Source organism: Castor canadensis, chromosome 4 (genome assembly GCF_047511655.1).
Source record: "Castor canadensis chromosome 4, mCasCan1.hap1v2, whole genome shotgun sequence".
In the NCBI taxonomy this organism is placed as follows: Eukaryota; Metazoa; Chordata; class Mammalia; order Rodentia; family Castoridae; genus Castor; species Castor canadensis.
The window spans coordinates 178874027-178890363 of record NC_133389.1 but is presented as its reverse complement, the minus strand read 5'-3'; the positions used below and the strand labels follow the sequence as shown (position 1 = coordinate 178890363).

Below are 16337 nucleotides of genomic sequence, written 5' to 3'. Positions count from 1 at the left end.
CAGCCAGATGCCCTAAATTTGTACCTTAGCTCAGGCTTTTCCTATAATCCTGGATAGGATGTGTTCCACCCAGTCACCTAATTACACTGGCAAACAGGAGGCAGACAAATGACACTTTTTCAGGATCCAAATCTCATTTCCAGATCACCTATTTACTTTGTGGCTTTGGGAAAATGCCTCAGAGATCAGTTTTCTACACCTGAGAGGGCAAGACAGACACAGACACACATACAACCTCTACAGCAAATGTCTAGTATGAGAACCTTTGTCTTCTTACAAGACATGTTGGTAAGTATCCCAGTTCCTTTAGAATTTGTCCAGCAGGTTTTCTGGCTTATGCTGGAAAACTCCCACAGATAAAAAAGACATGTTGGTAGAAGACTCCTAACTGAATTTAAACCTCTTCTCCCCACTTACAATCAACATTTTAAAAAATGGTGGATCATAATTCTGAAAACATATTCCAAACATATTTCAACAGAAAAGAACCCATCCTAAACTACAGAAAAGAGAATTCTGTTATTATAATACCTACCACTCAAAGCAGAGATTCAAATCCCAGGGAAGATTCCCCACCTAAAGATGGGCAGATTAGGAAAACCTCCTGAATTGACTGAATTACTTTTGCTCTGAGAGATCACTACTTTACTTAATGTTTCAAAAGTTTGGCCAAACTTCCACTTAAAGCAGATTACATGGTGACAGGTACAATTAGAGGCAGACAAGTGATCAAGTGTCAACAGGAAGTAATGAGGTGTGCCATGTACAGGAAGTTAAGAGTCATACTCAGCTGATGAAGAATATAAACAGGAAAAACTTTTCTTTTTGGTGGCACTGGGGTTTGAACTCAGGGCCTCACTCTTCCTAGGCAGGTGCTCTTACTGCTTGAGAACATTCCACCAGTTGGAAAAACTTTTTGGAAGCTAATTTGACAATAAATAAGTTCTAAAAGATTTAACCCAACAAATCTTACTTTTAAGAATTTATTCTGCCGGGCACTGGTAGCTCATGCCTGTAATTCTAGCTACCTGGGAGGCTGTGATAGAGTATTGTGGTTTGAGGACAGCCTGGGGAAACGGTTTTCGAGATCCCGTCTCCAAAATAAATAAATAACCACAGCAAATAGACTGCAGCTGTGACTCAAGTGGCAGAATGCCACCTGCTTTGCAAGCACGAAGCCCTGAGTTCAAATCCCAGTCCCACCAAAAAAAAAATCAATAAATAAAATCTATCACAAGTAAGCAACCTAAAGTCTCAGCATATCATTTGTAAATGTGTAATCAGAAGCTACCAAAATAAACATAACTAAAGTGATAAGAACATTACTTTCTGTGTAGAGTTACATGTTGTTTTCTGTCTTTAACGTTTCAGTTTTCTATTTAAAATCTGTAAAATAATCTAATAAAGACATTATAAAGCTGTTTGAAAAGATACAAATCAAAAGGGGAGAGAAGGAATAAGGAAGAAAGATACAAGGGGGTGAATCTTACAAGATATATCACAAGCACACATATAAATGTCACAATGTACAACTATTACATGCTTAAAAAAAAGAGAGAGACAAATCATTAATGGCAAAGTTCTTATTTATTTATCTCTACTTACTGTTCAACTGGCAGTGGTTCCTTTGCTGCTTCTGCAAGCTCTTTCTGCAGCCGGGCTTGACGTCTCCTGTTTTTAAAAAAGCCCACCATTTATGTCTGCTTAAAAAAAGCATGAGGTTCTCAGTCTGAAATTACTACTGAGGATTCCACTAACACATTTGAATTAAGTTTGGGCCAAAGACCCCCAAACTCCCAAACCCAACACACTGGTGAGGCTCCCCATTATAGGTTTAGATTCACCCCAAGATCAGTTATTAGGGAAAGGAAGTGAACTAGCAAGGAAGGAGGCCAGTCTGCTAGGCACCTCAGGATTAGAGGGGCTAGTCATGGTCATGACTAAGCTTTCTGCCGCAGTCTTATACAGTATTACATTTACGTAACCCACAGCATGAATAATGATAATAAAGATTTACTTAGGACTTTCTTGTACCAGCACGGTCTAATCACTTTAAAGATCTTTAACTCACTTAATTCTTCAAACAAGCCTTTGAGGTTTACATGCAGTGGTCCCCGGTATCTGTGAGAGATTGGTTCTAGAACGCCCCCAATGGGTATAACAAACCACAGATGCGTAAATCCCTTATATACAATGGCAAAGGATTTACACAGAACTTATGCACATCATTCCATAAACTTAAATGCTGTGTAGTTATTATACTGTGTAGGAAATAAAAAGTCTGTACATGCTCAGTACAAACTCCAATTTTTCACTGATTGTCTTCAATCTACAGATGTGAAGCCTATTGGTTAAGAATCAACTGTACTACTAATACCATTTACAGATGAATGAGGCACCAATATTTCACAATACAGTGAGGTAACATGAACTCCTCAACTGTCAAGAGTACATAACTGTTACTTTCTACTGCTAGACATAGAAGTCTTGGCTCTGCACAAATATAGTCAGCAACCTCATTCAGTCCCGTTCAGAATCATTTGTTCTCTCCTTACCAGTTCTAAATTTAGGAACTCTCTAGTTTTCATCCTTGACGGTCTCATTCTCCCTTCCTTTAAAATTTCACTTCTATGTGAAGCCTGCTATCCGAAACTCTAGCAATGTGTTTGGGCTCTAATCAAGAACTGTGCTGAGAGCCAAGCACTGGTAACACCTGTAAATCTGCAATACTAGCTCCTTAGGAAGCTGAGATCAGGAGGCCCAGACAAACAGTTCACAAGGCCCCATCTCCAAAATAACCACAGCAAAAAGGACTGGAGGAGTGGCTCAAGGGGCAGAGCGCCTCTCTTGCAAGAGTAAAGTTCTGAGTTCAAACCCCAGTATCACCAAACAAAACAAAACAAAATCCAAAAATTGTGCTGAAATTCCTTTTACCCCTCTCCCCTAGTGACAACTCTCAAATGGGAAGAAGTCCTATGGGTAGCTTATCAGAATCTTTGGAAGGAGTCGGGTGCCAGTGGTTGATGCCTATAATCCTAGCTACTTGGAAGGCAGAGATCAGGAGGACGGCTATTCAAAGCCAGCCCAGGCAACCAGTTTGCAAGACCCTATCTCAAAAATACCCAACACACACAAAAAAAAAAACGGCTGATGGACCGGCTCAAGTAATAAAGTGCCTGCCTGGCAAGAGTGAGCCCGAGTTCAAATCCCAGTACTGCCAAAAAAAAAAAAAATCTTTGGAGAGATGAGGGTACAGCTTGAAAAAGTATATTGCATTACTTCAGGACAGGATGAAAATTAAGTTTTACAGAAGAAATCATGAAAAAGCCAATTTGGCAAAACATTCTTATAGCTGAGAAAAACAATCCATGCACTACCTCTGAGGGAAAACCAGAATCTGGGCATGGGGAAGGAGTGCAACACGATTTTCCTGGGAAGGCACTTGCTGGCAGACCATCCCATGCCTCCTAACTTTGGGTCCCTGTTCTGCAAAGTGGGGATGAAAAACTGAGAGAGAAGCACACAGCGCCTGCAGCCAGTCAGTCATTAATGGAGAGAAGATAGGTGCTTCTCTGGTAGTTCAGATCTTCCCTGAACGTATCTTACACAGCAGCCACTGGAGGCAAAACATGAAGAGCTATTTCCAAACTGTGCTCCACTATGACCAGGTCAACAAAAGCTGCTTTAAGCAGGAAGGAGAGGCATGAAAGTGTGGGGCTGGCAGAAAGTGGGCAATGAGGAGGGAAGGCTTCTACAGGACTGATTCTCCAGGCCCCACACCTGCAACCACATGATGAAACCTCCAGGGGCATAACCCATGGAAGACTACAAAAGGAGGAAAAAGAACAGGGCAGGAATAACATGTCTCATCAGAAACTCTTCTACCTTCCCTGTGCTCAGGGGTTCTTCCTTGGCATCATGGACACCTCCATAACCTCTCCCTCCACGGCCTCTTAGCCATGGTGAGGGGCCACCAGGAGGCATCCAACTACCCCTGGGATCCTCACCACTCTAGTACTGACAAGAACACCATGGCATAAGTGAAATTTGATTCAAAGCTAACATGAGATAGCAACAATAAAAGTTTAAAAAAAGATAGGAAAATATAAAACAAGGAAACAAAGGCCACCATCTCACCACCCACAATAAACATCAACAATGTAATTCCTTTGTTTTTTGTGGGATTTTTTTGCGGTGCTAGGATTTGAACCATATCTCTAGCAGTTTTGTTTTGTTTTGAAAGTACTTACAAAGCTGGAAGTATGCTGTATGAACTCCATGTCATATTTCACTCAACATTCTGTATTCCCAGCTAATACTAACTAAGCATTTTCTCCTATTAAACGTCCTTAAAATACATAACCTTAAATGGCTCTATAAGATTCCACTATATGTATGAAAATACGCCATCAACAGGTATCTATAAATAAGCATCTTTATGTTTGCTTCTAAGCAGTCTGCATGACCAGCTAGGTAAAAGAAACTGGTGCTGCAAACTAAATTTTGGTGAAAAGAACAACGAATATGGATGGACAGACATTAGACAGATTTTTATTCCTTAGAATAAAGTATGAGTGGGGCTACTGTCAGACTCCTGCTTATCCCAAAAAAACCCTTCAAGACGGTGGCACGTGTTTCTATCAGTGGTACACCTGTCTCCCAGCAATCCTTTTCATATTTATAGACTACAACTATTACTGCTTTTATGAAGCATATAGGCTTTATGCTCACCTTTTCCCTTACTCATTCTGTATTCAAGACTATTTATTTTAAAAGAGCACTACTGTTGTAGTGTTCTTTGATGTTAAGAAATGTAACAAATTTTATATAGCCCATCTTTTACTGCTGTTACTTTTATGCTTGGAAAGACCTCTAACACTTCCGTTTAGGAAGTCTGCATAAAATAAATTGTAATTTACATTTCCCACCTCCATCTTTATGGCTTCCGTTTTCCACCTTTTCCATATGAGAGTATACAATTTGGTAGGGAGAGTGCTCACCATTACTCCTTAGTTCTTTCCTATTCTCATTTACTCTTTTTACATTCACTGAATGTTTCAGATTCTGCTACTGATGGGAATGTAAAAAAAATGTTCTAATCTCTGCTGAACTTTTGTGAGTAGTTTTCCAATTGGTTTTCTTAGCTTTTTTAAGTAGACCATCACCCCCTGACTTCCCACGGTACATGGCTCAGTGTCACGTGCCAGGTGGTTGGTCAAAACATATGGACAGATGTTCTCTGAAAGTTACCTTGCTGAAGGCATGCTCAAGGGACAAAAGGCTTGCCTAGCAAATACAAAGCCCCGGGTTCAAGCCCCAGTACTTCAATTTTGCTGGGCTAGGTTCCTAAACAATGCAAACTCCTAACGTGTAGGAATGGCAGTTTCCCTGTTAAAAACACTTACTGGCCAGGTGCCAGAGGTTCATGGAGATTAGGAGGATCACGGTTCGAAGTCAGCCAGAACAAATAGTTCATGAGACCCTATCTTGAAAAACCCTTCACAAAAAAATACAGCTGGTGCAGTGGCTCAAGGTGAAAGCCCTGAATTTACACCCCAGTACTGCAAAAACAAACAAACAAACAAAACACTGGCTATTAAGAGATAAGTGGTCTTATTAAAAGCTTTCTTTTGTCCTTGATTTATGGAGTTTTAATCAGCACTGACCAGATGGGATTGATCTCCCAATGACCCACCTTTTAATTTCTGGGAAAAATTCCAGTAGGCCTGCACTAGATTAAAAAAAAAAAAGATCTAGAAATTTCGCTTCTATACTCTTCCTGCATACTAGCAAGATCAAAATTCCCATATGGGCCTGGACAGCTTCACAAAAGTGGAGGGGAAACTGCACGCTTTCTAACACTATAGGTCAATGATACCCTTCTGGGAGTTATTTCCTTGCTAAACTGGGGTTCCATTTCACTAAATATGGGGCACACTGCAGCTGGCAGCCCACCTGGAGTCCTTCTCGTTCTCTGCATTGAGGCGATTGGCTTCCTGGGCCTTCTCAGCCATCCACCTGGTGACCAGCTCCTGGTTCTCCTCGGTAGTTTTCCTCAGTTTTTCCTCCAAGGCAGTAAAAGTGATCTGCAGGGCGTCATATTCATCCTTCAGGGTCTGGTTGGCTATCTCAAGGTCCTGAAGCTTGCTGCGCAGGTCTAGGCACTCTGTCTCCAGGTCAGAGATGGTCTGCAAACACTCTGCAATTCTGAAAGCAAAACATGAGAGAAGGAGTGGTCCCTTGCCAGAGCCTGTACCACAGCTAAAGGACCTGGCCAAGGGCCAAGTGGGTGAGCTTGGGCAAGCAGCAGGAACACGGGCCATCATACCAGGCCCAGACCAATGGTGCATAAGACAAATCATTAGCAAATATCCTGGGTGGGGATCCTCCCGTCCAAGAATGACTTAAGTAATAGAAGTTTTCGGGACAGCAGGACTGAAGTAAGGGAAGCATGGGGTGCTTATAGCGTAAAGGGACTTGTGAGGCTCCCCCAGCTATATGGCACTATGCTTCAGAGCTCCCATCTTCTGCCTGCCAAACTTCTCCCTGGTCAACCAACATAATTCCACCATCCCAAGGGCCATGCACTCAGATATTATGGCCCTACTTCCATCACAGGAAGATACTAGTGCCCACACACAGCAGCCATGGAGAACTGTGAACACCCCTTACAGACTCAATACAAGGCCTCTTTTTACTTTCCTAGATGATGCGGGGGGCCGAAGAGGCTTTAGCCCACTACCCTTGCCTTTCCTTTGCTTTTTAGAAAAAAGGACCCTAGACTGCATGTGCTGCAGTAAAACATTTTTTTTTTGGTGGGACTGGGGTTTGAACTCATGGCTTCATACTTGCAAAGCAGGCGCTGTACCACCTGAGGCACATCCCCAGTCCATTTTGCTCTAGTTACTTAGGAGATGGGGTCTTGTGAACTGTTTGCCCAGGCTGGCCTCAAACCATGGTTTCCCAATCTTGGCCTCCCAAGTAGCTAGGATTACAGATGTGAGCTACTGGCACCTGGCTTTCTGCAATAAAATTTCTGCTGAGTGCAGTGTGGCTATCACTTGCTCTTAAGGATGCAGCAAAACAGGATGTATGTCTCCCACAGTGGGCCCAAGAAGGCTGTCTATACTCACTTTGCTTCATTCATCTGCATCTCTCTGTCCTTCTGCTGCATTTGGTTGTTCAGGTCAATCACCAACTGAGCTAACTGGAAGATAAAGGACACCCTCATAAACACCCTTTAGAACCTCACTTAGAAATTTCGTATTAGGTTTGCTTAATTTTCAAGTAAGAAAAGATGCTTGAGGAGTTGGGCAAAGAAAAGAAAAAGAACTGGTCGCTGAGAGGAGAGAAGGGCCTATGGGGATGTGCCTGGAGACTGTCTGCTGTCTCCTGCTAAGGCAGACATGGGTAGATGGGAAGTGCTCTAGGTGATCACCCTCTCTACCCACTCCTCCAACTCATGATCAAACTCAGCTGAATTAATGATAAAATTGCATTTTCTTAGCTGGAGCTTTGCCATAAGACTAGATCCAGTGTCAACACAGCTACGACTAGATTCTTTCTATGACTCTTTATGAAATTTCAGGGTTCACACTCAGAAGGCATCAGGAAATCCTTCAGTGTATCACACAGTAAGCCTTTTTGTACTTCTAAGCTTTCCCATTTTTGTCTCTCACACCACTGTGGGAGCACGAAAGCTCAGTGGTCTGGCTTTGGCTCACTTTTTGCTGATGGGCCTCCAGTTTTCTGGTGGCTTCATTCGGGTCTCCCCACTTTTACTTTCATAGAGAGCTTGTATGCCTGTTTTAACCAGACTACTGCAAATTCTCAGGGAAATGATTGCTCTCCCACTCCTCCACATCCCTACAGAGAGCAGAAGACAGATGGGCTATCTTTACCTCCCCACGTTTCTTGTGTAATTCAGTCAGTTCTTCCTGGTGCTTAATCCTCAACTGGGCCATTTCTTGTAGCTGACTATCATTCCATGTACCATCGTGTCCAGGACTAAATCAGGACCCGCCAGATCAAGAGAACATGCAAAAAAAGAAGGAAAAAAAAAAAAATCAAACCTCAAAACCTCCCCAATGAGGCAGTAGAGCAGTAACTACAGGATTTCAAACCTGTACACATCAAATCACAACCATAACCATCAGTCAGGTCAGAAGCAAAGTGTGGGTTCTTAAATGAAATGTAGGGAAACAGAGCAGCCAGCCAGCCCACTCACTGCCAAACATGTGTGCCAGCTATAAGCCAGGCACTGCTGGTGCTGAGGAGAAAGCAGGTGCAAGGACAGGGCTCTCTCTCAGGCTGCGATTGAGAGCAGATGGATAATAACAGAAATGTGTGAAGTCAGGAATAACATGCTGCAAAGAAGGCACACACAAGTGAAGGAGGGAATGCAAGGCAATGTGATGAAGGGGACTTCTCTGAAGTGACACACAATCTGAGACCAGAAAGAAGTGAGGAACAAGCCATGTGTCTCCCCCACAGGACCCTCTGAGCACAGGATGAAGCCAGTGGCAGATCTGGAAGAGGCGCAGGGTCAAGGCAAAGGAACAGAGGAACTGAGGCCCAGGATGTAAGGTCATGCTGAGCCTCCTAGGCCCTGAGGACTGTAGCATTCATTCACTGCTGGAGAGTTTGGGTGGTGACACTGGAGCAGAAACAGAAACACCAGTTAGCAGGCCACTGTGCAGCCCAGATAAAAGAGGGTGGTTACACCATGGTAGTGGCAGTGAAGGTGGGGGAGGGTCTAGATCCATTCTGAAGAGTGTCTATAGGATTTGCTTGGACTTGGATGCGGATTATGAAAGACAGACAGGAGGACCAGGTGTATGCAGCTCAGCAGTAGAACACTTGCCTAGCATGCCTGAGGCCCTGGGTTTGGTCCCCAGCACAGCAAGCAAAAAAGGCAGACAAGAATCAAGGATGACTTGAGGACTTTACCTTAAGAAACCAGTAAAGGGCAGGCAGGTGTTATTTACTGGATGGCAAGATTGTGGGAGGAACAAGTCTAGGGGAAACCTAAAGAGCTCCACTATGGACACCTAAGCAGTGCATATGCCAAGTGGAAAGTGGATGCTAGAATCTGAGCCTCAAGGAGAAGTCCACACTGGAGGCTTAGAGATAGAAGTCAGCAAACAGATGTATCTGAGGCTGAGAGTTCAGATGCCTCAAGAGTCAATTCAGCTTTCAAAACTTTGCCAGGTATTTGCATAATATCTCAGAAACAATAGACTATGATAAAAGAAAAATTCCGAGATCTCCTAAATTACAAAGGTGGGAAGGGGGAAGGATTAAGGGGAATTAATCAGTTATCAGCTGTAGGCAAAACAAATAACTACTGGTTGAAGCCTAGACCTAAATCCCATCACAGTAGACCCCTAGGGCTACCACACCCTCTCTACAGATCAATCGGAATGCAATGATTCTTTCTCTTTGTGGCCTACCCTCTTATCCCAAAGCTTTCCCCTATAAAAAAATGCTCACAGCTTTGGAAGACATTTGCCAACTTCTACCTAGTTCTGCTTCTGGTAGTTGCCAGACCAGACTATGTCCCAAGATCCCACCCCTTTTTATTTTCTGGCCAACATCTGTAATGGCTCAGTAAGGCCTTTAGTTTCAGAGATCCCCAGGTCTTAAGAGTTTTGGTTTCACAACTAGAACTGTGGATTTATGTTTCAGGAGAAGGGCCTTGGCTGATGGCCATTATCAGAGAAGTAAGTGCATGAACCCATGGCCTAGGGAGAGCTCAAAGACAGAGAAAAGGCACAATACTGGACACTAACTAGATATCCACAGCTAAAGAAAGGGAGACAGTGGCCTACTTTATGACCTGTAACATGATAAAAAGGGGGAATAAAGGGACAGCCCTCCTAATTTTATTCTCCATCTCCCCTTGAATTTTTATTATATATCTAAGCATAAATACCTCACCCTTTCAAGCAATCTGGCATTTCCCTCACCTTAATCCATGAAGTAGAAACAAGAAACTAGTAAGCAAGGCTGGTGGAATAGTTCAAGGGGTACAGCGTGTGCTAGCAAGCACGAGGCCCTAAGTTCAAGCTCTAGTACCCCCTCCACACACACAAAAAGAAACTATAAATACCCTTTACATGAAAACATCCTAAATTAGGAAGAGCAATCACAAAGTATTTTTACCAAATGTTCTTATTCAAATATAAAGCGATGTGGGATATGGAAAGAAAAAGCTATAGCCCCTCCTACTAAGAAATAAGGCATTCAAGAGAAAGGCCCATGAAATGAAAACCAGTAAGAAAACCAAAAGTATTAACTGTGCTCAGAGGCAGATTTCCCTGGACAAGAACCGTAGAAGAAAAAGATCAGACAGAAGGGACTTTTGAATAGACTAACCCCTTAAACCTCAAGGTACACCAAGACATAGCCCAACAGAATTGCTGGGAGAGAAAGGTATAAAGTTATAGGCCATTCCACTGCCCAGGAATGCCAGCAACTTCTTATTTTACTCACAAAAAAACAAGCTCTCAGGTGATGGAATGCTAGTGGTTCACAGGGCCTGAGCAGCCAAGAAGGAGGTGGAGCTCAGACTTTAGAAATCACCAGAGTCACCTGAAACGGTTCTTAACACAGCTCATAGGCCCACCAAGTATCTGATGCAATAGGTCTGGGACAGCAGGAATCTGCATTTCTAGCGTGGACTCAGATGCTGCTGCTCAGGAACCACACTCAGCAAACTATCTGCAGGCTGAAGAGTCTCATGTCAGCCTCCAGGCAAAGTCATGAGAACACTTTAATGCAGGATGCAGAAATTTAAGGTAAATTAGGTGTAGTGGGGAGGGCCTAAGGTGAAACAGAGGAGGTAGGGGTAAGAAGCCAATCAGCTGCCCCTCTTCTAAGAACACATGTAACACATTCCCCCCAGCAAACACTTCTTTGGTTTTCCCTCAAAATGCATTCTAGCTTCTTCACTTCTGCATCCCTTGGTCTTTTTTTTTTTTTTTCTTCCTTTTTTTGGCAGCACTGGGGTTTGAACTCAGGGCCTGAGGCTTGCTAGGCAGGTGCTCTTACCACTTGAGCCACTCTGCCAGACCCCTTACCTCTGCATCCCTAATGCCTGGCTCACATTGCAGTCACAAACACCTAGTGAATGAGACTCGTGGCACAGTCCAGGAATGACAGGGCAGTGGGTAGCAGAACCATGAGACTGAAGGGCAAAGAGCCAAAGCCTGGGCAGTTAGCTGAGGGGATACTGGGAGAGGCAGGATTTGAGGAAACTGGGAATAATAGGTAACTTGCGGAAATGAGGCCACCATTAATAGAAACAAGATGGTAGGAGGACAGTCTCATTCTGAATAATGTTTGTGAAAAATGACAGACTTCCAATAAAATAACCATCTCAGTAAAATTCAGACAAAAGAATTTCCTATATTTATTTATAGTACCTTCCCAAGCAAATGAGTTTGGCTGACAGCTACAGAAATAGTCACTAAGAATCTAAATAGATAGCAAAGATGGAACTTAGGCCTGCTGAGCCATCTGGTCTCTGGGATCTCTCCTGGTCTGTCCCTCCCAGAAGACCACAGTACCAGATGAAAAACAATGGATGGCAGGCAGTTACACAACATACTCGTCTACAGGAGTAAATGACAGACCGCAACTACTGTTTCTGGGTTTTTTGGTTTTTTTTTCCATTAAGGGAATCCTTTCTGATGTAAACTACTTTGAATATGGTTTTTGGATTTTTAGACCAGGACCCTTGATAAATAATACAATAAATATGAAAAACCCAGTAAATATACCAAACACCTCACATAAATGTGCATGTACATTCAGTTCAACAAGACTTAAAACTTATCTCTCCTATTAAAACACACTGATACTTTTATAACCTAGTTCTCAGAAACATCTTTATATTTCCTATTGCAATCTGCTAATTTGATTTCACAACCTAATGCTGAAAAACACCAGACTAAAAAGCATCTAATAGAACAATACTGCACAAAAGGCAATTTGTGTTTATCTGCCAGCCAATCCTATATTATTAAGAACTCTGTAAATATACTCAGAACTACTTATGTTTCTAATTATTGAAAAAGTGAACCCTGGTGGTTTAGAAGAGAACTTGACCTGAAGGAGTTACCGCATGAATTGGCCTTAAGAAATTTCTCAAGCTGAGCGCATCGCACTGATAAGCCTTCTAGGCATATACACACCTTCTAAACAACCACTTTAGTAACTTGATTTTAGTAGTTCTTATTTGAAAGAAACTGACAAAACCTAAACACAGAAAAATAATTCTTGCTTTGTTTTGAGAGAAGTCCCAATTGAACCAAGACAAATTTCAAACAAGGGAACGCAAACAATACAGGTTAGTTTTGAAATACCTTATCTCGTGCCTGTTTGGTGTGTCGTGCTTTTCAGCTTGTAGTTTCTGGGCCAACACTGAATGAAGATCTGACTTTTCCAGCAACTTGTTATCTACATATACATCGAAAATAAGGTCAGAAACTATTTATTATACAACAGTTATACTTTATATTTTATAAAGCTTAGAACTAAAAAATTACCAGAAGATCACCTGGGTAGGTTTCATCTTTATTAGGTACCTAAGTATGGAGTACTGTTACCTATTGTATCAATCTACAAACGCACATTCCTTAGGTACTTCCGGGCCTAAGCTTGGGCAGCAGCCCAGCCACAGTGACCTGTAGATACACAACTGTAAGAGCCACCTCCTATTAAAGGGAATTGAAATTGCTCTCCACTTCCAAGGTTATCTGTTTCCACCTCGGGAGTTAAGCAAACACTAAACTCCATGACAAAGTGAAATGCTATGTACTTTAAAACAATGGAGAATTTTACCATAACTTGATGATTTTAATTACTACTTTGGTGGGAGGTGGTGCTGGGCTTTGCACCTGCTAGGCAAGAGCTCTACCACATGAGATACACCCCCAGCCATTTTTAGTTTTGTTGTTTTTTGTACCTTGTCTCATGGTTGGCTTGACTCTTCACCCTCTTGCATCTGCCTCCCCAGTAACTGGTATTACAGGCATGCCCCACCACACCTGGCTTGATAAATATAATTGCTTCTTAGATCAGGGCACAATGAATACAAATATACCTGAGAGTTCCCAACATGAAGGAGTTCAAATCTAATTTGGTCAATTATTAAAAGGTACAGAGAAGAATGACACTGTTCTCATTTTCTTTTTTTGCCTGAGTTGAACTCAGGGCCTTCTGCTTGCTAGGCAAATACTCTACCACCTAAGCCACACCACCAGCAGTAAATCTGTTCTTGTTCTCATTTTCATATATGGTTTCAGAGGTAGTGGGATTTGAGTTAGGACTTAGAGAAGGATGATGGTCTGGGGAGAAGGAATACCAGAGTTGTCTGGTAATATCATTAATGACTGGTAATAACACATGAAAGAACAGGGTAAGAAATTTAGACTTTTCTTACTGGCAAGGATGAAACAGAAATTGTAAGAGCAGATAGTTACATAAACAGATTTGAATTTGGTAAGAAGTCAAAGACTACTCTGAACTTGTTTGCTGAGGCAATTAGCTGGAAGGTGTTTACATGCCAGACAGAGATCGTAAGAGCAAACACTTTGGGGAAGCAGGGCGCTGGTGGCTCATGCTTACAATCCTAGCTACTCAGGAGGCAGAGATCAGGAGGATCAAGGTTTGAAGCCAGTCCGGGCAAACAATTTGCAAGACTCTATCTCGAGAAAATCCAACACAAAAAAGGGCTGGGGGAGTAGCTCAAGCAGTAAGAGCACCTGCCTAGCAAATGTGAGGTCCTGAATTCAAATCCCACTACCACCCAGAATTTAGGGAAGAAAATGAGTTTCCATTTAAACACAATTAATGTGACCGGGAAACATACAGAAATTCAAAAGACAGGGCTTGAAAGACGTGGCTAAGATGAGAGGCCAGTATTGCCTCTCATCTTAGCCAGGAAGGTCAGTGTAAGAGGGCACTGAGAGGGGCAGGTAAGGGAGTGGTTCTTCTCCTTCCCTGGCCTATACCCCATGAGAGACTAATGAGAAGCATAACAAATTAATGTGGAGTCACACAAAATATAAAATTTAGTGAAGAGGCCAGGAGTTGAAGCTTAAATTCCCTTTTTCCTAAAGGGGAGGGAAATGGGGAAGGTGAAGCAGGACAAGAGTGTCTTATGTAGATAGTACCTCCCAAGCAATCACCAGGAGACGCCCTTAGAAAAATATTTTTTTTCTTTTAGAATACTGTTTAAGTCTATATTAAACAGCTTGCCTCATAGGTGAGAGAACAATGGAATAGGTTTGACTTTCATGCTACAGCACTCTGTGTCAGACAGTTTCAATCTTCTGTCACAGAGTGTTTGTTGCTTGCAAATTGTACTTCTTTTGGAAAATGTTTTTCTCAATGAGAACTCCTCCCTGGGCTTGGGAGAGAAACAAGGGAGGATTAGAGACCTGGATTCCCAGACTGCTTCTTTAGCTCAAGGTCAAAGTGCCACCCATTGGGGTAGCATCTTCTGAGCCCCAATGGCACCAAGAAGAACAAGAAACTGACCATGGGAACCTTGTAGAACAGTGAAATTTGAAAGACGGTAGTCACAAATTCTTAAAATCCTGAGAATAGAAGTGCTTTATAATAACATTTTGATAGGATTTATGCTACTGACTTCCTGTTGAAAGGGCTTATCTTCCCTCTAAAGACTCTTGAGTTCTGCTTCTCCTAAATACCTGAAAATGGAAGTCAGAGGCAGAAAACAAAACTTTCTTCTGTATTCTTAGTTGAATGAGCAAACTTGGCTGAACAAGGAACTGGTTCCACCCTTTGATATCAAGACCAAGAGAAAGGTTTAAAATCCACAGCCAAAGGGCTCACTAACCCAAAATGTTCCATAATAGCTGTGGTAACTTTAAAAGAACAAGAGCTAAGGGCCAGTAGTTCACACCTATAAACCTAGCTACTCAGGAGGCAGAGATTAAGAGGATTGGGGTTTTCAGCCAGCCCCAGGGAGGACAAATAGACCTTATTCTCAAAAAAAACCCATCACAAAAAAAGGGGGGGAAGGGGCTGGAGGAGTGGCTCACGTGGTAAGAGCGCCTGCCTAGCAAGCACGTTTGAAGTCAGCACTTCAATTCCGAGTGCTGTCCCTCCCCCACCCCCAAAATCAACTACTATCCCTGAACACACATGCACACACCCCTACCCCCACCTTCAATCATTTAAAATAAATAAAGAAAAGAAGATGAAGGCATTCAAGAGGCTCCTTCCTAAAGATTCCTTTCCCCAGAGAGAAGGCTAGACAGGGGGAAGCACTCCTCTGCCTCCACAGCCTCTCTCCATCTCTCCCTTCCAGATCAGGCAGGATTTAATACAGAACTTGGTTTGATGGAGGGTCTGAACTTGACTGGCTTGAGAAGACTGGAATGAGAAGAATGCAGAGTTCCATAGTCAACCCAGAAATGATCTCCCCAAATGTCCAATCTCCTGGCCTAAAGAGAAGATATAAACAGGCAAGGGCTGTCTAGCCCTCCTGCCCCCTCAGTAGTGCCTGCCTAGTGCGAATCTCTTTAAGTTACACCTCCGGTATTCTCTCCATCTGACCTTTTGTTGTGAATGTTCTACATCCTCCCATCCCATCCCATTGCCCCCATTCCCACCCCCGGCCCCTTTTTTTTAAAGACAGAGCCTCCCAATGTAGTCTAGGCTGGCCTCAAAGTCACAATCTTCACATCTCAACCTCCAGAGTGCTGAGATTACAAGCATGCACCGCCACGCCTGTCATGATGTCCATTTTTGAAGTACAGAAAACATTCAATTTGTGTCTATGAGATTATAAGCACCTTGCATTTGTACACTATTATACAGACAGCTTTCAAAGCACCTATATATACAGCACTGTTTTTATGAAGTAGGCAGGGCAAGCTTCATCTCCAATTAATAGATGAGGCAAACCAGACTCAGAAAGCTGAAGAGAAAAGATCAGTAAGCAGCTAGTCAGGGCTCCAACTCAATATGACTTTCATAGTGTACAGGAAGAGCACTGAGAACTGACTTTATGTAACTGTAAGGGAATCAAATTGAGTGAGAGGCTTACCGTGTTTCTGAAATAGCACTGGTCTCCTAGGGCTCTTAGATTATAAGCAATTACCACTCAAAGACACAGCGTCCCTTTTCTTCCTATCTTTTTAAAAAGGATAGATATGTGAAAGCAAAGAAAGGCCATTTCTTCGGAAATCCAGCAAGAAAAACAAATGCAAAAAGTTCAGTGCCATAAACACAATAAACCTAAATCCCAGCCCTACCATTAATCTCCAGTATAACCCCAAGGTGTTACTTAATCTGTTGGC

The 16337-nt window shown here is 42.6% G+C and overlaps 1 protein-coding gene and 2 non-coding genes across 6 annotated transcripts in view; 1 reads left to right on the top strand and 2 right to left on the bottom strand.

Annotated features, from left to right (window-relative positions):
- The window catches only part of Atg16l1 (autophagy related 16 like 1), a 42256-nt gene that overhangs the window by 24234 nt on the left and 1685 nt on the right, over positions 1-16337 (bottom strand). For all 4 annotated transcript variants that reach the window (XM_074072021.1, XM_020178778.2, XM_074072020.1 and 1 more), the window contains exons 2-6: positions 12369-12462; positions 7902-8007; positions 7134-7207; positions 5956-6207; positions 1606-1671 (exon numbers count right to left, since the gene is read on the bottom strand). In XM_074072021.1, coding sequence (XP_073928122.1) covers positions 1606-1671; positions 5956-6207; positions 7134-7207; positions 7902-8007; positions 12369-12462 — 592 coding nt within the window. The remainder of the gene's footprint in view (positions 1-1605; positions 1672-5955; positions 6208-7133; positions 7208-7901; positions 8008-12368; positions 12463-16337) is intronic.
- Positions 291-352, top strand: LOC141422886 (U7 small nuclear RNA). The gene has a single exon (XR_012447589.1). It is a non-coding gene; the product is annotated as a U7 small nuclear RNA (small nuclear RNA).
- LOC141422920 (small nucleolar RNA SNORA28) lies at positions 14237-14358 on the bottom strand. Its single transcript, XR_012447616.1, has one exon. It is a non-coding gene; the product is annotated as a small nucleolar RNA SNORA28 (small nucleolar RNA).